This window comes from Pollicipes pollicipes, unplaced genomic scaffold (assembly GCF_011947565.3).
Source record: "Pollicipes pollicipes isolate AB1234 unplaced genomic scaffold, Ppol_2.1 Scaffold_7261;HRSCAF=8764_pilon_pilon_pilon, whole genome shotgun sequence".
Taxonomy (NCBI): domain Eukaryota; kingdom Metazoa; phylum Arthropoda; class Thecostraca; order Pollicipedomorpha; family Pollicipedidae; genus Pollicipes; species Pollicipes pollicipes.
In genome coordinates this window covers 35,945,100-35,966,313 of record NW_023597054.1, presented here as the reverse complement: position 1 = coordinate 35,966,313, position 21,214 = coordinate 35,945,100, and the positions used below count along the sequence as shown (strand labels likewise).

Sequence of the window (21,214 nt, the reverse complement as noted above, 5' to 3'; positions counted from 1 at the left end):
GTATGACGCCTGATAAAATGCTCCGGAGTGATGTTTCGGAAGACGAGCGATTCTTCCAGCCGTCCGGTTCCGCAAGCTCCACTTATCATAATCACAACGGCGTTAGGACTCGGAACATGCCGTAATTGCTCATGGTAATGAAGGCCTGGCCGATTATGCCTATTTTTATATCATGTTTTATTCAGCGTCGTCGGAATGCGCCTCGACACACGCAACGCGCCTGATTTACCGCCGCCTCGCGCCGCGCGGGGCGGGGGAGCGGCTCGGCGCCAGCTGACAGTGCTCTCCGCCGCCCTCAGGTCACGTGTACACGGCTATCAGCGACTATCCGAACGCGCTGGCGTCGCACAAGCAGTGCGTGCAGCTGGTGCGTCAGCTGGCCGACCAGCTGCAGGAGGCACGCGAGATCGGCAACGTGGGCGCCGTCTACCTGGCCATGGGCGACTTCGACAACGCCGTCGACTGCCACATGGAGCACCTACGCATCTCCAAGCAGCTCGGCAACCGGGTGGAGGAGGCGCGCGCCTTCAGCAACCTGGGAAGCTCGCACCACTACCGGCGCAGCTTCGAGCGCGCCATCACGTTCCACCAGCAGGTGCTGCGCATCGCCCAGCAGCTGGGGGACCGCACCATCGAGGCGCGCGCCTATGCCGGCCTCGGGCACGCGGCGCGCTGCCTCGGCGACTACGCGCAGGCCAAGAAGTGGCATGAGAAGCAGCTGGACATGGCCCTGAGCACCAAGGACCGCACGGCCGAGGGGCGCGCCTGCTCCAACCTGGGCATCGTGTACCAGCTGTTGGGCGACCACGACGCGGCGCTGAAGCTGCACCAGGCGCACCTCAACATCGCGCGCCTGCTGCAGGATCGTGCCGGCATGGGCCGCGCTTACGGCAACATCGGCAACGCCTACAGCTCCATGGGCTACTACGAGCAGGCCATCAAGTACCACAAGCAGGAGTTGACCATCAGCAAGGAGGTGAACGACCGCAGCAGCGAGGCGTCGACGCATGGCAACCTGGCCGTGGCGTACCAGGCGCTCGGCATGCACGAGATGGCGCTGCTGCACTACCTGGGCCACCTCAACATCGCGCGCGAGCTCAAGGACACGGCCGGGGAGGCGTGCGCGCTCTGCAACCTGGGCAATTGCCACAGCTCGCGCGGGGAGTTCGCGCTGGCCGTGCCCTACTACGAGCAGTACCTGATGCTGTCGCAGGAGCTGCAGGACGTGGAGGGCGAGGCCAAGGCGTGCCACTTCCTCGGCTACGCGCACTACTGCCTGGCCAACTACAGCGAGGCGGTGCGCTACTACGACCAGGACCTGGCGCTGGCCAAGGACCTGCAGGACAAGATGAGCATGGGACGGGCCTACTGCAACCTGGGCCTGGCGCATGTGGCGCTCGGAAACTTCGAGAAAGCGCTCGAGTGCCAGAAGTTCTTCCACGGTAAGTGCGGTCCTGGGCGGGTCGCGCTTGGCCCGGTGTTTTTTGGAGGTTTGAGTGTTCTTGTACGTGTTGATGTTTAGGGTCCCATACTGAGGCCAAGCTGGCGGTTCTGGCCGATAGTAATGACCCTTTGAAGGTGTGGCAGTGCCGGTTGAGCTATTCGGATATCGGTGGCCCCGCATTTACATAGCTATCGCGAGGTCTCCGAGGTCAATGCACTTTATTAGTGAGATTATAGGCCTTCATGGCCGTTTGGTTAATCGCTGCGCCTTCTCCGAAAACGCAAGAACGCGGCAGCATCCAGGCGGACACGTCGCTCTGCTCTGCCTTTTCTGACTCCCTCGCTCTTCTTCCTCCGCAGCCATCGCGCACATGCTGAAGCACACCCAGGGCACGTTCCGCGCGCTGGGCAACATGGGCGACGCGCTGATGAAGATGAAGCAGCACGACGAGGCGGTACCCTACTACCACAAGCAGCTGTCGGCGGCCAAGCAGAGTCGCGACCGGCCGCTCGAGGCGTGCGCATACGGGGCGCTTGGCATGGCGCACCGCGTGCTGCGCCAGTTCGACAAGGCGCTAGGCTTCCACACGCAGGTAAGCCACTGCTGCGGCCGGGCCACGCGCCACGCGGCCTGCTTCACGCGGTGTAGGCACGGGCAACGAATGGCGTTGTGCTGTGGGTGTGAACATTATAGCCAGCGTCAGTGCCCAAGATTTTCTATGTTTTGAGGCATGGTTGAGCACAGCGACAAGCTTACCTAGATTTCTCAGGCTCAGGCTTTATCCAGGGCCACCTCGTGCCTTATCCAGTTAGGGACGTATCCACCTGAAATAGCAGCCTGCAGCTGTTTCCTAGGCAGGCGTATGTTGTTTACTGCCACTGACCAGAGCGGCTCTTGAAAGCGATTGTACCGACGCCGTCGTCGTGCATCAGTGCAGCTCACTTAAAGGCAACAGCAAAGACGCAGTACGGTTCTGGAAACACCGTATGTATTTCCTGGTACTTCGATAAGATCAACACGCAACGGCGGATGGCTACTTTGTTCTGCAGGAATCCTTGGGATGATGCAATGACCAGAAAACCTTCCAGTTAGCTCTCTCTCTCTGGCTATTTTTGTCTGCACGCGCTGCATACCAATCTTTCCCGTGCGGCTTTTCTCTGCACGCAACAAACAGCACTCGGCGGCTCCCCGCCTGGGTAACCTGCTACCTGATAACCTGCTACTTGATAAGTTGAGACTTGATAACTTGCTACTGGATAACGTGCTACTTGATAGCCTGCTACATGATAACCTGCAACTTGATAACCTGCCTCTCGATAACCTGCTACTTGAAAACAGCCCTGCTGATGGGTCCGTCCTGGTTCACATTCGCAATGAATCTCATCAGAGGCAAGATCAGAGCCTAACCTTGAGCGGCTATTTACCACCCGTGTATGCATCATCTCATCACACCCGTTTTTAAGAGCTTCTTTACGGCATCTGTGAAGTGCGTGGCTCTAACGAACCCGCCAGTTGGAGCCGGGAGCGCCCGCGCCACCTCTGCTGCCGGCCCGCGCCGGCCTTTTTCAGCTCCATAAAACGCCGCTTGAACCTGAGCCGTATTTGAGCGTGCCTAATCGCCATGTTGATCTTGGCTGCGCGCGTGTTTTCCGGCCGTGTTTGTCGGCGCTTACGAGCTGTGGACGCCTCTCTAATTGGTATTCGCGCAGCGCGGGTGCGCGGTCAGCCTGCGCTCGGTCGCGTCGCCGACCTGTCTCCTGCGCCTGACCTTGCTTCGGGCCGCGCCGCCGCCGCCGCCGCTGCCCGTGGCGTCCTGCAGACGCACGCTAATGAATGGCCGGCCCGCCTGAATGGACGCGTACGACTCCGGGCCGGCCGACGCCAGGGCTGCGCCGGCGCTGCGCGAACGGCAACTACGTCCGACTAATAGCAGCGACGCTGCCGTTTGCCCAGTCGTTATCTCGGATAATGGAGCATATCACCTTGGCTAGGCTGACGGGCTGCTGCATTACACGGCCATTCCATTAAACAGCATTAGTTCTGCAATCACCGTAGCGTGGTTGGCAGAGGCTTGATGCGTCCGCCCTTCGACAGCGCGCTTTTACGCAATGACAGGCATCGGGCGAAAATGGCTGCTGCTTTGTTCCTGGCGACGGAATGGACTGGCCGAAAATGATGGCCGAACGTCCATCCGGCGCCTATAAAGCGTATGACGGGCTTAGAATGCAAGCGGTGGGGAGGCATTGTTGGCAGAGTTCCTGCTGTCGGGCATTTCCACTTTCGAGCATGGCTGCCCCGTCTGTAATGTGAGGATGATGTTCTATCATAATTCTCATAACTCCACGGATGGCAGAGGCCCTGGCAGCTATTGCATGAACCATTATAAATATTTAAGCAGCTGGAGCTTATCGCACCGGTCTCTGAGGCTCTCCTCACTGGTCTCTGTGATGGTTGACGTCTTTGAGACTTCTCCCAAATTGCCTTCATATTTCATACCTGATGTCAGCACACTTTGACAAGTAATGATACTTTGCTGGGCCGCTTCCTATGGACGAAACGATATAAAGCGTTTTTCTCAATCTTTATCGTTTCTCGTCAGGCCGTTTCGTAGCCCGTTTGCCGTCCGACACGACCCTGATTTCAGGATTATCGGGGTCTTCTCGTGCAACGAAAGCACTAAAATGGCATAATTTGCAAGCTGCTTCATAGATGAGGAGAACTTGACGTCAATACCTGTGGGTTTCCAAGCCTCAGGAGCGTTCCTGTGTTGTCGGCACATCTTTCCACCCCAGTGAACTCAGGATAAAGCACTGAGATCATGAGTCGTCTTAAAGCTACCCATCACCTAGTATCGAGGCAATAAAATCACAGGCAGGCCATTTACCAGCTGGTGAGCTCGGAACCGCTGCCTGAAGCTATTCTGAAGTGACACTGAAGGGACCAAACGGGGCCATCGAGCCCAACGCTGGGCAACGCCCTGTGTCCGGGAGTCCCAGAGCACGCCGTGGGCCCAGGTTCGGCTCGGTGCCGGCTCTTCCATCGTCCAGAGGCGGCGCAGGAGCTCCTGCCGGTGGCGGTGCAGAAGTCCCGGCTGGTGGTGGTGCAGGAGTCCCGGCCGGTGGTGGTGGAGGAGTCACGGCCGTTGGTGGAGAAGTCGTGGCCGGTGGTGGTGGAAGAGTCTTCATTAGCTCATTTGGCTCAGCGCATTCTTTAAGAAGTCGAGAGCTGGACGCTGGTGCCAGCCTAGCGGGAATGGTGAGGAAGTTGGTCTTCTGTGGGGGTGTATAAGATATGAGTCACGAAGTGGAGACAGTCGGACTAGCAGTCTTGGGCACTTAGCATGTTTTGTGCACTGAGCCCTAAAAGGTCATATTGATCGTTAGTCCTTAGTTCCGTTCCTTAGTCTGGTCCTTAGTTCTGATCCTGAGTTCCGGTCCTTAGTTCCGGTCCATAGTTCAGGTCCTGAGTTCCGGTCTTTAGTTCCGGTTCTAATTTCCGGCTCTGAGTCCCAGTCCTTAGTTCCGGCCATGATTTCTTTCGGTCTTTATTGGGATCCGCTGTGAACCCTGTCCAGCTCTTGAAAAGAACCAGGAAATCCCCCGCATAATAGCTGCTTCGACTGCAAAGTGCTAGGAGGGTGATTGACGCGAGTTATGCTGGCCGTTGGCTGCCACGCTCTGTCAGTGCCACCAGCAGTTCTCCGGCAAGTGCGCGCTGAGCGTGCTAAGGCGCGAGCGTTGCACGTGCGCGCCGCCTCCGCCGCCGCCGGGCGGAGGCCGGCGGAGGTGACGCCGCCGGTCCGGAGCTGTCGTCAGCGGACGGGCACAGGCTGAGAGCCGCTGACAGACTGCCGTCGGTCACGCCAGCCGGCGGCGGCGGCGGCCATGGCGGCGGCGTGACGTCACGGACCGTCCGATCGGCCCAACAGACCGGCCGGGGCTCAGGCAGAGAGGCGATCGGACGGGCTGGACGGGACAGCGGGCTGGGCTGGCCTGAGGAAGGGGCGGCGGCGGGGGGGATTCGGAGGAACGACCTTGGTCGGAAGGGATGTGCACACTTACCGGCGGTTGGAGCTCTGGCCTCCGTTTGCTGAGGGAAAGATCTAGGCAGGTGTCGCTGGAAATGCGGTTGTGTCAGTCTTAAAAGTGGATCCTCACTGTGGACAATGGACATTGGCTTGCCTACAGCCTTCCTGGCTTGTCGAAAAACACCCACAAAAACGGACATGCGGGTGACAGCGTGACTGCACTACACAGCATTCTGTCATTTTGTGGTAAATTCAAGGTAGGCTCGCCTTGTACACGAAGTGGGCAGATAACTAGTGATGTTTGTCTACACGGAAAGCTCCCTCAGCTGCACGCGTACTGTTTAATGAGTTGGCTTACGGCATGTCGTGCTCCAGCGCATGGCCAGTTCCAAGCCGATTATTTAAACACACGGTAGCGAAGGCAACGACGTCGGGATATTGCGTACACTTCCTTGTGCTCAATGACAGGCGTGCATGTCCGCTTGTGAGCGAAGCCTGGCCTGGAATGGAAAGTACGGCCCCGCCGGTGACTGACTGCGGCTGCTTGCGTGTCCGCTTGGACGAAACACTGCATTATGCATTCGTGTCAGGCAAAGACGAACAGCGATGACATGTGTGATACCGCGCTGGGGCTACAGGCTGGAAGCCGCGCCGAAAAAGTCCACCGGTCACATTTTTAACACCGCGTGCCATTGCCTGGCCCCGACAAGCGTCCGCTGAGGTGACTAGTCCATTTGTTATTTGCCTTCGTCGGTTGAGTCTGTTCTCAGAGCGATGCAACTTTGGATGTGACACATGTTTGTTTTGCGGGTTCGCACGGCTCCACGACTGGTTATTATCCACATTCCATTGGTGCTCATGGTAGCGATGCGAGGGTTGAATGTGGTGAAAGTGACTGCAGCTTAAGTTCGTGGTATCTTGCGCCGGACGTAAGTCCCTCGTAAGTTCGCATCATTGTCATACCGGCGCCGTAATGGGGCATAGTCTTGCAATGCACCACCGGCATAAGTCACCTCACGCCGGCGGAGATATCTTGGCGTTGGCACCGTACGCTACAGCCGTGGGCCAAACAGTCGATGCATCGGGACGCGACCGTGACTTGTAGCAGACGGAGGCGCACAGGCCCGCAGCCCGACATTACCCCTGTTCATCCGGCGACCCGATGCACGCTGCATATTGGAGGGGACAGCCGCGGTCAGTTTTGGAGGGCGATGGCGAGCCGCCGCGCTGTTGGCCATGCTCGGCGCTGCGGCGCTTCCGTGACCGGTGGCGGGGCTGCCGGCGCGGTGCCGCCCTGCACCGCTGGCGAGGCCGGTCGGTGTTCGGGCCGGCGCCCCCGCCGGGCCGGCCGGCGGCTCAGCCGCCAGTGCCGCGATAAACGACCGGGTCCAGCGCCGTGCACCGGGCCGGCCAGCCCTCGGGTGCGCCTTTTTACTGCAGCTTGAAAGGAGCACACACAAAGGTGGGTAGAAGGAAAAACCGGGGTTGTAAAAGGGCTATATCTCATGGCCATTCCCGCCTTTTGTCCGGGGACGCGTTGGAAGGAGCATATCTATGCTTCATCCTTTCGGCTCCCATTTGGCTTTCCGGGAAAATGTGCCGTGAAAAATACGGCTGGATGACGCCGACCTCGCGAACTGGTGCTCCGATAAAAACGCTGAAGCTCAGGCCGCTGCGTAGATTTACATGCTGTTAAGGGCAAGGTGACGGCGCTCTAGCGTTTGAGGCGCCGGCGCCGGGTTTCAGCTCTTAGTCCGGCTATCCGCGGGCGCTATTCGAATCGTGCATGCACGTGGAATGCTGAAGGCTTTTGCGTACATAACGCGTACATTAATTCGCCGCGTCTTACGCGATGCGTTTTTATCTGTGACCATCAGTGACTTACGTGTCACAATTGAGTTTTGGTTCTGATTAAACAGTTGGAATTACCCAAGCAACTTCAAATATTTCCTCAAGTTGCACATGTGACTTGGTGTGCGACATGCCAATGATGAACGTGCTTAGATGTCTTCAGTGCTGGTGACTGGTAACGCTCCATTTTTGTTTCTAACTTTAAAGCAATTTGCAGTGACCGCAGCTGTTTCCGTTAATCGGTTGTATATGCAGGAGATGCCGGCTGCATCCAGTCGACGTGATCGACAGCAGTCGACCGCGTCCAGTCGGCTGCTGGAACCAGCGTGATGTAGGATTACACCATAAGCGCGCAGGGCTGAAAGTACAACATCTGGGAAGAGAGTTGACAGTACGAAATGACTAGCAGAAGTAATGGGCTAAAATAAACGTCTGAGAAAGTGGGGTCAAGGAGGTTACAGGTGTATTAATGGCTCTCGGCTAGAGTCAGTAATTCGTTCTGAAGTTGAGGAACAAATTGTGCTGTCTAATACTGGCGCACTAATGAGTCACTAGACCAGACTACTGGCGGGAGACCTGAGTGGAAGAGTTCAGCCGCGAGCCTGTGAGTCGCGCTCTATAAACTCATCCCTAGGCCAGCAGTCACACCATGGCCACTCGCGAGTGTTCTAATCGTTATGAAAAATGGCTTACGATGAGCGATCTGGGTACGATCCCCACCTCACCAACATTCGATCAGAGCCAGCTTCGCCGCCTCCCGGAACGCACCTGGTCCGGCGCCGCGCCCCGGTCTGCCCTGCGGTCGGTGACCTGACCCGGCCCGTGTCGCCGGCAGGAGCTGACCATCCGGCAGGAGCTGGCTGACCTCCGCGGCGAGTGCAAGGCGCACGGCCACCTGGGTGCCGTCCACATGTCGCTCGCCAACTACACCAACGCCATCAAGTGTTACGAGGAGCAGCTGGACAGGTGGGTTCGCGCGCGTGTCCTGCTCGTCATGCCGTCAGACGATAGGGAGTGGGATGGCTGGAGGGCAGTCGGCTGAGAGAGCTCGTCCAGCGCTGTCTGGCCGTTGCTAGGCGCGATTGATGGAGCATTGAGATGCTCAGAAATGTAGGCGTCGGATGTTTTACGATACTGTCGTGCATGGACGCTCAACGAGTCTCGTTTCAACACCTGTGGTGGTTCTCACATAGTAATTGCGTTTTGTTTTCAAAACAAATTTTAATGACGTGTTTCGATTTCACAGGGCAAAAGACCTTCGAGATGCTATTATGGAGGCCCAAGCCTTCGGAAACCTCGGCATCGCGCGCCTGAACATGTCGCACTTTGAGGATGCCATCGGCTATTTCGAGCAGCAGCTGGCGACGCTGGAGCAGATCCCCACCGGCACGGCCATGATGGACAAGGCCAGGTCCTTCGGCAACCTCGGCGACTGTTACGACGCCATCGGCGACTACGAGGAGGCCATCAAATGTCACGAGCAGTTCCTGAGCATCTCGCTGAAGCTGAAGTCGACCAAGGACCAGGAGCGGGCGTACCGTGGCTTGGGCGGCAGCCACAAGAGCCTGGGTCACCTGCAGCAGGCGCTGGTCTGCTACGAGAAGCGGCTCGTGGTCTCGCACGAGGTGCACAGCCCGCAGGCCAAGGCGTCCGCCTACGGGGAGCTGGGTGATATTCACGGCAAGCTGGGCAACTTTGAGCAGGCCATCTCGTGTTTGGACCATCAGCTCAATATCGCCAGGTGAGCCCTGTCGTCTGGTGCTATAGCGGTTGCACTGTCTAGTTTTTTATATTTTTTAATGGAAAGCGCTAAGGTTGAGATAAATGTAGGTCAGTTTTGAAACGTACATACCGTGTGGGCAACATTCACCCGGCTCCGGATAAATTGCGGCTGTAGGTTAGCTCAGCAGCGTATTAGCACGCTCCTTCGTTCAAATGTTTGATATCAGCATGTTTACGTTAGCCGGCGTTAAACGCTCCTTTCCTCAGTCTGACCGCACGTCGTCTCGTCCACTACTCCCCCTCCCCTTTGAGCTGCCATCTCGTCCGCTACACCCTCCCCCCCCCCCCCTACCCCATTCCTAAGCTGACGTTTCGTCCGCTGCCCTACTAAGCTGCCGTCTGGGTGTGGCCGTCAGGGAGCTGCGCCACTCCCTGGTGGAGGCTGAGGCAGCCAGCGGACTCGGCTGCGTGCACCAGCAGATGGGCGACTTCCAGGCGGCGCTCGAGTTCCACCAGCTGGACGCGGCCATCTCGGCGCGCTCCGGCCTGGCCGCCGGCCAGGCGCGCGCGCACGGCCACCTGGGCGCCACGCATGAGTCGCTCGGCAACTTCGAGCTGGCCGTCACCCACCTGGAGCAGCAGCTGAGTGTGGCCGCGCAGATCAACGACAAGACGGCCAAGACGGCCGCCTACGCCAGCCTGGGCCGCATCCACCTGGCGCTGGGCAACACGCCGCAGGCGATCGCCTACCTGCGCCAGGGCCTGCAGATCGCCGAGCAGCTGAGCCGGCGCGAGGAGGAGGCGCGCCTGCGCCACCGGCTCGGCCTGGCGCTCTGGGGGCACGGCGACCTGGCCGGCGCGCAGACCCAGCTGGAGCGGGCCGCCTTCCTGCTGGAGGGCGTGAGACGCGAGGCACGCGGCACCAGCCAGCACCGGCTCGGTCTCTACGACCTCCAGACGGCCGCCTTCCAGGCGCTCCAGGTGCGACGGCGCTGGGCAACGGCGCTAGCCGGTCGTTAGAGCGTGCTGGAGTAGTCATTGAGTTAAGACGTGACATTGAATCAACGTACATCTTGGTGGATATATACATGCATTATGAAGTGAATATTTCTAAATTGTGATCTAGTCATACCTCGCCTGGCTTACCACGCATGTATTTACGCCCCAAATGAGCTGGCGTTTACCAGAGCCCTCCTAACCTGACGACGGGTGTGTTCTGTTTACAGCGCGTGCTGGTGTCGCTGGGCTGCGAGGACGAGGCGCTGGTGGTGGCCGAGCGCAGCCGGACGCGCGCCTTCGCCGACCTCCTGCTGGAGCGCTCCAACAGTGGCTTCAGCAGCAGCCGCTTCACGCGCGTCGACGACAACACGCCTACCTCGGTGGAGCAGATCGTGGAGGCGGTGGCCAAGCAGAAGGCCACGGTGCTCTACTACAGTCTGGCAGCTGGTTTTCTCTACAGCTGGCTTATCGTGCCCGGCCGCGGCATCGTCAAGTTCCACCAGATCAACGTCAGCGAGACGGAGGCGCGGCGCGAGGACGCGCCGGACGACGGCAGCAGCACGTCGGGCTCGCTGCTCGAGTCGTACATCCAGTCGGTGCGCGACGCGCTGGGCGTCGAGCTGCAGACGGCCGGCATGGCGCGGCGCGACGACGCCGACGCCGGCGACATGTGGCAGCAGCACCTAGAGCAGCTCGGCGACCGGCTCAACCAGGAGAACGACAAGACCGGCTTCCTGCGCATGGTCAACCGCAACCACGTGTGCAACTCGTCCAACTACAGCCTGTCCAGCATGTTCAGCGCCTTCTCCTGCAGCCTGGGCAGCGTGACCGGTTCTCTGGCCAGCGGCTCGCAGAGTCGAGCCGGCTCGGTGCGCTCGCGGCGCGCGGCCTGGCAGGGGCCACAGTGCCTGCGCTCGCTGTACGAGCTGCTGATCGCGCCCATGGAGGAGCACCTACCCTGTAACGCCTACCCGCGCGACCTGATGCTCGTGCTTGAGGGCGACCTCTACCTGGTGCCGTTCCCTGTGCTGAAGGGCCCCGACAGCAGCGAATTCCTCTGCGAGCGTTACAACCTGATCCTGACGCCGTCCATCAGCACGCTGCGCTCCGGCGCGCGGCCGCGCGGTGCTCGGGCCGGCGGCGAGCAGACGTCGGCGCTGGTGGTGGGCAACCCCAAGCTGCCAAGCGCGCTCAGCGAGCAGTGGGGCTGGACGGACATTCCGTACGCCGAACAGGAGGCCAACATCGTGGCCGAGATGCTGCAGACGGAGCCGCTGACGGGCGCGGCCGCCGCCAAGGAGGTGCTGCTGCAGCAGCTGGCGCAGGCCGAGTGCGTCCACTTCGCGACGCACGTCTCCTGGAAGCTGTCGGCCGTGGTGCTGTCGCCGGGCGAGTTCGTCGACTCGCGCCCGTCGAAGCGCGCCTCGTCGCACGGCTCGCAGTGCGAGTCGCAGCACGAGGACGACCGGTCAGAAGCGGCCTCAACCAGCGACTTGCCGCCGCTCTCCGAGTTCCTGCTGACGGCCGCCGACATCCTCGGCCTCAAGCTGACCGCCAAGCTGGTGGTGGTGAGCTCGTGCCACACGCGCGACCACCACGGCCGCGCCAGCTCGGACGGCGTGGTCGGGCTGACGCGCGCGCTGCTGGCCGCCGGCGCCCAGTGCGTGCTCGTCTCGCTGTGGCCCGTCACCGACACGGCCGTCAAGATCCTGTACCGCACCTTCTACTCGTCGCTGCTGCAGGTCAGTGGTGGTGGTGTGGTCGTTGGCCGGTGGTAAGTTCGCGTGAAGTGGAATAGGGCATGGAGATAAGGGGATCGCCTTTGTTCCAGAAGGGGATCGTTAAAAAGGGATCGCGTGTGTTCCAGTTTTGGTTGTGTTTGGGGCATGTTTACAAGATGATCGATGTTATGTCGTCGCGATTTAAATCCGTTTGATATCCTCCAACCCGCTGTCGATTATTTGACCTGCATGTTTGAAAACCACGAAAGAAGCGAATTTCACGCTACGTCAACTCTTTGTTCTGCTTTGAGGAAATGGTAGGAGACGGAAGTAAAGCATGCCTTCCCTATCACACATCCTCTGACATCAGCAGCCCATGTTCAGCCCCATGTCGTCTGACGGTGGCAGCAGCGCGGCGCCTGTGATATCCGTGTCGCTCCGGCCTGACCGCTGGCTCTGCGCAGGGCGCCCGCGTCAGCCGCGCGCTCAACGACGCCATGCAGACGGTGCAGAACACCAAGCACTTCGCGCACCCGGCCAACTGGGCAGGCTACCTGCTGGTCGGCACCGACGTCAAGCTGACCAACAAGGTGGCGCTGATGGGCCAGGCGCTGTGCGAGCTGCTGCAGCAGCCGGACCGCTGCCGGGACGCGCTGCGCGTCACCCTGCACCTGATGGAGAAGTCGCTGCAGCGCATCCAGCGCGGCCACAAGAACGCCATGTACACCACGCAGCAGTCTATTGAAAGCAAAGTGAACGGGCTCAGCGGCTGGAAGGAGCTGCTCATCTCGGTCGGCTTCCGCTTCGAGCCGGCCGCCAACGGCATCCCGAGCTCGGTGTTCTTCCCGCAGTCGGACCCGGGCCAGCGGCTGACGCAGTGCTCGGCCAGCCTGCAGGCGCTGCTCGGCCTGGCGCCGGCCTCGCTCGCCGCGCTCTGCAAGCTGCTGGCGCACCGCGACCAGGCCGAGGACGTGATCGGCGTCATTCGCGGTGTGCTGGCGCAGCCGGCCGCCGCCGACCTCGACACGGAGAGCATCGAGACATCGGTCGGCGTGCGTCTGTGGCGAGTCAGCGGATGTCACGAGCTGCTCGCCTCGCTAGGTACGGCAGAGAGCACGCCTCGCTGCGGGGCGTCGGCCCATACGGACCTCCGACAGGGCGGACATTACTGATGTGCTCGACTGCTCATTCATGTGTGCTCGAATTGAAATCGGGTCTTTTTAAGGCATTGTTGTGTCTCATGTTTTCTTATCATTGAAGCCAAACTAGGTGCACTCGCCGATGTAGTTTGTCTGCTGTAGTGATATGCGCTACACCAGTGCTCTAGCTTATTTCGCTGCGCAAAACAATGATTGCCCTTCTTCCCCAGGCTTCGATCTGATGGAGGTCGGCAGGGATGAGGTACACCTGAAAACAGGGAAGAACGCCAACCGACGACACATCCAGTTCGCGCTGCAGGCCCTGCTAGCTTTATTTGGTAAGTGCCCCATATTGGAATCAAAAATGCTGGATGCAAATACATGCTACTCACATCAGTAGATTTCATCGATAGCCCAGAATGGGTAGCGCATAGTGCAAAACGTTGTCACCATCCATTCCATTAGCATTTTTATGGATGCCTTGCTCGCCATGGCCGGTGAAGCTCCCGATAAAAATCGGCCCGTATCCAACATGCCCGCTGTCCGGCAGACACGCAAGAGGCGCCCAAAAGTCTGGAGATCGAGTTCTCCTCCTCGGCGGACACCAGCGACGAGAGCGGCGGCGAGGAGGGGCCGGCGCCGACCGCCGAGCCGGCCGTGTTCGGCGCCGCACCGTCGCGCGCGCCGCTGCTGCTCGGCTCTGGCGCCTTCAGCAGCTACGTGCGCGGCCGGGGCGAGCCGGACGGCGCGCGCAGCAGCACGCTCGACCCGCCATCTCGCGCTAAGGGCCGCGAGAGTGACGCCGCCTTCACACCCAGCCCGGTGGACGTGGTGCAGAAGGGGCTGCGCGGAGTGCGCGGCCAGCACCCGAGCCCGGCCGAGACTGGCTCGCCGCAGCCGAGCCCACGGCTCAGCCTCACGCTCAGTCACCAGAGCAAGATCCGGTCGCTGTACAGCGGCGACAAGCGGCCCGACAGCTCGAGCAGCGCCAGCAGCCTGGCCGACTGGGAGAACGGCCAGGCGACCGTGCGCCGGCAGGCGGCCGCGCCTGCGCTGCCTCCTCCTCCTCCGCCGCCGCCGCCACCCCAGGAGCAGCAGCAGCAACAGGAACAGCAACAACAACAGCAGCAGCAGCAGCAGCAGGGCCAACAGCAGCAGCAGCAGCAGCAGGAGCAGCAGAATCAGCAGCAACAGCAGCAGCAGCCTCCGATGCTAAATCGTGTGGTGGCGGACGTGAGCGCCGGCCTAAACCGCAGCGCGCGCCTCCTGCAGAAGGCCAGCTCGCACGCCAGCTCGGGCTTCGAGTCGCAAAGTTCCGACTCGGATCTCGGGCCGCGGCGCCTGCCCGGCGCTGTGCGCCCGGTGCGCAGCGTCTACAAAACGGCCGGGGCTTCGACCACGCTCAAGCTGAGCCACGCTACCGTCGGCGGCCAGCTGGACAAACTGAGTGTGCGCACGGAGCTGCGCCGGCCTACCGACGCCGCCGCCGCCGCCCAGCGCGCGCGCCGCGACCGCTCGAACGAGCGTCAGCTGGCGGCGGGCGCCGGCGGTCGGCCGCGTCCCGCCGCCGCGCCCGGCGACGAGCTGATGCGCGGCACCGACGAGCTCGGCGCCAAGAGTCTCGGCCACAAGAGCATTCAGGACCACATCATCGCCACGCAGATGAGCCGGCTGCGCGAGCTGCCCATCACGGACGTGTACCACGAGCGCAGCATCGGGCTCGGCCTGGCGCCGCCGCTCGCCAAGCTGCTGATGTCGGCGCACGAGCGCGGCGTCGACGTGGACTGCCACCGCCGTCGCCGAGCAGCTCGGCAACTTCGACAAGCTGTCCGTATCGGGCGACAGCATGGTGGCCATGCCGACCAAGCCCGACTTCAAGCCGAAGGCGCCGCCGGTGCCGCCCAAGCGCGTCGGCCCGAAGCCGTGGTCGGGACCGCACCCGCACCAGCCGACGCTGCTCGAGCAGCTGGCTGGCGGCAGCTGCAAGTCGTCCCCGTCGGGCAGCAGCGAGCTCTCGCGCCGCGACGACGGTGACGGTCGCTCCATGACCGACTCCAACTACTCGAGCTACTCGCCGTCGCAGCCGCGCGGCGGTGGCGAGCTCTCCTTCTACGCGGCGGCCGAGGTGCACAAGGACGCGGCCGCGCTCAGTCGGGTCGCCAGCAAGGAGCACCTGCTGGCCGCCGCCACCGACGACGCGTTCGGCGTGTTCAACCCGTGCTTTGAGCCGGAGCCGCAGGCGATCTCTGTGAGCACGCGCCAGCAGACGGACCAGATCGCCGCGTATATGGACCAGGTGCTGGGCGGCAAGGACGAGCCGGAGCGGACGCGCTCGCTACGCCGGTCGGCCAAGCTCGCCTGGGGCAAGCAGAAGCCGGCCGCCCAGAAGGGCCTCAGCCAGGCAGTCCATCCACCCGCAGAGTGCTAGGCTCGCGCCGGCCGCCATCTTTGTGTGTATGTGTTATTCATGTGAGCTCAAGTGGCTTAGCGGCGTCGGTTGTTGCTTGTGCGATATTTTATTTTGTTGCGTTCCATGAAAGAAGCCAAGTTGCCAATGAGTGGTATTGCCCCCATACTCATTTCATACCAGCCATCCGTGTGTGATTGGTGTTCATGGAAAGCAAACGACGAGCTATATTGTAAGCTATTTGTAAGTTGTTGTATGATATCGTACAAATTGATTGCTGCACAATAAACCGTTACGAGATTAAGGTTTCTGTATCATTATGCACTTTGTGATTGGCTGACGCACGTGATGCCCACACACGGAAGCATGTTCTGCGCGGACCTCAGCGTACCTCAGCATGTCTTAGCGAGTCAGGTCTTAGCGATAGGACTCATTGCTTCGTGTGGCTCAGGCGCGCCAAAGCAAAAATGTCATTTCTACGTCCACCATGTTCTTGGCATTAGCCATTAGCCATACAAGGCATTAGGCTTGACCTGGATTGGCCTGGCTATCTTAACGTGTATGGGCTCCGCATCAAAGGCAGTTTCCCAGCTTTGCGGCATGTTTCAAAGATATGCTCTTGTAAAGCCTCAGGACTAATAACGCGTAATAATAGTGCTGGTTAGTGCCTCTGCAGCGCGGTGAATGCATGCGGATACCAATTATAACTATTTTCGGGTGCAAATTGTGTTGGCAATGCTTTGTACCAATCTTCCCTGCAGTCGCGACCACTGTTGTCATGACAACAGTCGTGCGCACTTCTACTGGTGCGAACACAAGAACGCTCGTGATTGCCCAGCGGGCAAGGGCCTATTATCGCGAAGTGCATTGGTTGAAGCTTGAACCAGTGCGTCACATGAATTATGTGACCCTCCCATTCCCAAACCCCAAGTGCGTTTGGAAAATCGCCACTGTGATAAACGTCATAGAGGAGAAATGAAGGTCATAGCATAACGCTTCGGTGAATTAGCGCGATAAAAGGTTCACGCTCCCAACGTCTTCAGTGTCTGAACAGAGCATTTATCACACGAACATTTTGACACATTAGTGTGTTGCAAACGTTACAGGACACAGAACATGTTGAACAAACCAAGAGAAATGAGATGCATTTCTTTTATAGTGGTGAACAGGAAGTCAAATGAGATTTCGCCCGCGGGGTGGGCTTCTTCAAACCGAATTCTGAGCTATCCAGAAGGATTGCGAGAAAACTGGTATTTCTCATCAAATCGTACGCGTCTAACATAACAATATGTAAAAAGTACAAGAAAGGGTTGGATGTTCCCTTAAATGGTCGAACGGCTTCACCCATTTGCACGCTTTTGCACGTAAGAAGTTTAGGATGAACCTTGATGGCAGCGAACAGAAAAGTACTGTCGCAACTTCGCTCTCCCTCCTCGCTTCCTTAGATGGCACGTAATAGCCCATTTGGAGCAGCGCCGTATGGCCCAAACCAATCAGACCATTAGCAGCGCTCGAAAAAGGGCATTTCTAAGAAACATGCCGAATGTTGAGTGAATTTTGCAATAACTATTTTGTGAAATTTCAACTGAGGATATGCAAGAGCTCCCTCGACTTCTTTCCATTATGGTTGGTGCCAAAATGGGCACCCACACAACTGAACACTAGAGAACAAGAAACGCAAAATATCCGTTCGATATCGACTCCGTGTATGTATTGACTCGAACAGTCATTCATGCACCATCTCTGAGGTTCATTTACAAAATGGAAGCAGACATGGTGTAGAACTTAACTTACAAGCGTTCATTTCTAGAAGCACATTGCACATAGTGCAAACATGGCTTCTGGTATAAACGTGATCTTGGATACCCGTACGTCATCTCTAAGCTTTATTCATAAAATCTTATTAGACATGGAATAGAACAAAATGTCAGGCAATTCATTTCTAGAGCTACTTTGTACACATAAAAAATAGCCTTTAGTTTATCTTTAACTTTCAAAAATATCCTACGGCGTAACGATACCAAAGGCCTGTGCTGAAGATCTGCTTTTTCTTACAGTATTAAAAGGTAAATGACCCCGTAGCCCTGATTGTGCAATACACCATGGTAAAATGAGACTTTTCTGGGCGTGAAATTTCGCGCGTGACACCTGCAAACATGCCCAGTTGGTTTGACATGGAAAACGCAAAATTCGTAGTGCCAAAAATAGTCAAATGGCAGACGAAAACACGGGCTTTTATGCTGGCAACTAGGAGTCGCGGCAAAACGAAATAAGCATATTTCGATTTGTCAGGCAGCTGACTACCGCACTGGCAAAATAGCGCAGGTCAATGCGAGCGGCGGCTTCACGTGCAAAAACCACACATCCAGCGGTTCGCGGCAGTCTTACAGGATGCATGCCAGATCTCGGCATTGTGGGCAGATAACGCCATGAAACTAGTTGCATGATACAGGGGCATCTGTTGTCTACATCCAATCCATGCAGCCCAGCGCTGCCCGAACTATAGCAACGTTAGCAATCGACTGGAAGTCACTAATTCGACATGAGTCGATGGCTTCCCAATGTCGCATTTTTCGAAACCGTTCACGAACGCAAGATGGTGACGTCTAATCAGTATCATCAGTCTGTCATCAGTCATCAGTCATCTAATCATCGGTACTTCTGTGTTTTGCAATGCTTTGGTAACGACAGCCTAAGGTCATTGCTGCTGCCACTAAAACTACGAAAACTTTGCTGCTACAAATTCGCACATTGCGTCTGTTTAGAAAGCCGCGTCCGCACGTTAGCCTGCCGCCAGCCTGCATTGGCTGTATATCCCCGTGTTTCTGTTTGAAGGTCCTCCGCGGATTGAATAAATTGTACAGGACAAGCAAAGCGCTGATTTTCGCTTCTGCATAACAGTGGCGCAAGCCAGGGACACAAGGGGAATTACCCCCCCCCCCCCCAGGCCTTCCCCTTAGGTCCAAATTTGACGGTCCGAAATGCCCGAAGGGCTGACTGGAGGTCGTGTTAAGGGGCCCGGCCCGCAGGAACGGGCCATCAAATGTCAGTCAGAGGGCATCGTGCGTCGATTCGGGACCCCGAGTCAATGAGGGGCCTCTGTGTCGGCCAGGGGCCAACAGCGACTGACAAAATCCTGCGCTAGCAAGGGGCCCCAAGTCGGTCAAGAGCAGTGCTCGAGGGGGCTGAAGGACGACCAGATGGACCCCTCGATACTTACCACCAAGAACCCGATGGGAAGGCTGGAAGCCCCGAAGGGCCCGAAGGGCTGGCTGTAAGTTACATTAAGGACCCCGGCACGTAGGCACGTGACTTCAAATGCCAGTCAGAGGGTCTCTTGCACCGTCTTGTCTGAGGACCCCTGGGACAGCGAAGGCCTCTATTTCGATCAGAGACCACTAGCACCGAACTGCCGGCCCCGTGTCGGTCTCAGCCCCGAGGTCCCATCTCCGATGCAGGGATAAGGCCGGGGTCCGTGATTGCATTGGTGTAACGATGAGGGGCCAGGGCACCTTAATCAGGTCAGAAGGCCTCCCGCGCCAGGGAGGGGACCAATGTCTGATGTATAACGCTATGGGCCACTACCTGTACTCAGGTCTATATCCCGTTGCTTACGCCACTGCTATACAGAAGCGACAAGTGGTGACTTTGGTTACATAAGCTGTGCAGCCTGCCTGGCGCAATGCTTGAAGAGAAGCTCTACTCAAATTTGTCAGTAAATGCGAAGCGATGACCAAGCTCTCCTCGAATACGAATTGGAGTAAGCATTCCCATGTATGCAGGTATGTATGTAAGCATGTGCATTGTTATGCAGGTATGTATATACTTGAGCGTGTAATTATGCATGCATGCATGGATGGATGCCTTCAAGACACATCAAGATGCACTACGGTCCCTCATGCACTCTCGTCCACCAATAAAAACCATGCCGATTATGCATGCGGGGCAAATCACTCAAGATCGCTGCACAGACAAACAAACAGCATATGCCTCACCAATGGGTCGAACCCAGCGCCTCCTTTGCAGCCTTTTTAAAAACCAGAACACAGCTTTCCATGACGGAGCTTGGCGGGCGGACGTTATGGATGGCTCGGCCAGCGCGGCAAGTGAACTGCTGCCGTTCCGATCACGAGCTGGCGCGAGGCAGGGTCGACTGATCGTCCGCCTCGCAGTGCGCCGACGAACGCCCTGAGCCGATGGTATGTGGCTAGCTAGGCCGATCGCCTGCCTAGGAGTAATGTTGCTCTGGAGGAGGCGGCACATTGCAAGATCCTAGGCGGGCGGCCAGCTGAGCTCGCTCAAGACATCACGCACGTGCTCACGTGCATGGATGGCCACACACTGTGTGACCCTGCCTCGTGTCAATGACGTGGCCTAGCACCCGTGTCACTAGCTCGCTGCCCCGCTCGTGACACGGGAAACACGTGTTAAGAGCTCCTTTGCCCTAGATTGCACCAGGGATGCTTTGCCAGCAAAGGGAATGCACTACCGTCCACTAGATGTCACTCATGCTCCACTCGCTAGGTGGCACTTCATTCCAAGCGACACAGTCACATTTGTTATCTGCCACATCGGTTGATGGCAGTATGACGGAGCATACGGAGACGTGAGCGCAACTTTACGGTGATGGGAGATGTGCCGCTTGCTAAGAACCCAACGCTCCCAACCTGTGTTTGATGCTAAATCAATCGAATAATGATTACTGAATTAGATCAGCTGTTATGAGTCGCAAGGGGTTCGACCCCTTCCTGTAATAACTAAAGATGAATCGCGAATCTAACCCATTGGTCATCTAAAAACGGTAGTGTAGTGGTTAACGCATCTGCGTTAACCACTGCGAGTCTGGGAAACCAGGGTTCGATTCCCCGCAGTGCCCGCCCCTCCTGCCAGGGTGAGAGGCAGGCGACGCCAAATAGCCTCAGAAGCTGAGTGCGTCGTAAAGCCCAAATGACGACAAAAAGAGCTGATGTAAATCGAGCAACGTCAATGTGAATGCCAAATATGTCGTTTAAGATTTATTTTGCTTTAGATTAGTGCACACTTCGTACCATCAGTACTAGACAAATCACTATGCATTGATTGTGAATAAATGACTTAGCAATTAACACACATTAAAGTCAGCTTGGAAATTTTGCATGAAGCAAAATCAACATTGACCCGATTCACAGACTGAGATGATCATTTGAAATAGAACTAAATCATAGAAATGGGATGTGAGTCAACAAAGAACTGATTCACAACAAGCAAACCATAATTTAAATCAAACCTAAAGCATTCCATAAGGGTCATGAATCAGTGGCGGATCGGTTCTCAAAGAACTGAATTGACGCATGTCTGCTTTCAACAACGCCTCATCAAAAGGTGTGCCAGTAATCGACCGACAACCGGCTAATACCACCTTTTCCGAAGCCGATACTGAATACAGTGCCCGTGGCCCAGGCTATGAGTAGCTGCGCCCCAGCGAAACTGCTTAAGTGCATAGTACTTTGATTGGGATACACCTAGCTATTTGCTTTTGCAATACTTTGATCATGCCAACAAAACCACAAGTAACTTGCAGTTTCTGAGCCAATATGAATTACCACACGCTGGGATATCCCTCTAACCACATGCTGGGATATTCCCTTTGTTACATGCTGGGATATGCCGTTTGCATTAGCTCGTGTATGTGGCAACACATTTTGCGTTAACCTGCCTTTTATTCTGGAAATACTTTGACCATTCGCTTGCATCGGAATTTGTAGAAACTGTTTCTGAGTGCACTTATTGATGTGAAAGTTTAACAATCACTCAGAGCAGAGCTTGGTTATAAATGGCATTAGTGATATAAAAATGCATTTTCGAAAAAGTTCAATGCTAGTACTGGATGATGGCTACAGCTGGGGGATCTTTTTACAGTTATTC

At 57.4% G+C, this 21,214-nt stretch overlaps 1 protein-coding gene across 1 annotated transcript in view; it reads left to right on the top strand.

Annotated features, from left to right (window-relative positions):
- LOC119111964 (tetratricopeptide repeat protein 28-like) overlaps positions 1 to 15,614 on the top strand; it is a 68,250-nt gene extending 52,636 nt beyond the window's left edge. Inside the window, 10 exon segments of the mRNA XM_037235863.1 lie at positions 300 to 1,442; positions 1,804 to 2,036; positions 8,158 to 8,288; positions 8,569 to 9,063; positions 9,461 to 10,025; positions 10,271 to 11,785; positions 12,229 to 12,865; positions 13,134 to 13,241; positions 13,454 to 14,663; positions 14,665 to 15,614. Coding sequence (XP_037091758.1) covers positions 300 to 1,442; positions 1,804 to 2,036; positions 8,158 to 8,288; positions 8,569 to 9,063; positions 9,461 to 10,025; positions 10,271 to 11,785; positions 12,229 to 12,865; positions 13,134 to 13,241; positions 13,454 to 14,663; positions 14,665 to 15,331 — 6,704 coding nt within the window. The 3' untranslated portion in view covers positions 15,332 to 15,614.
- The last annotated feature ends 5,600 nt before the right edge of the window (positions 15,615 to 21,214 follow it).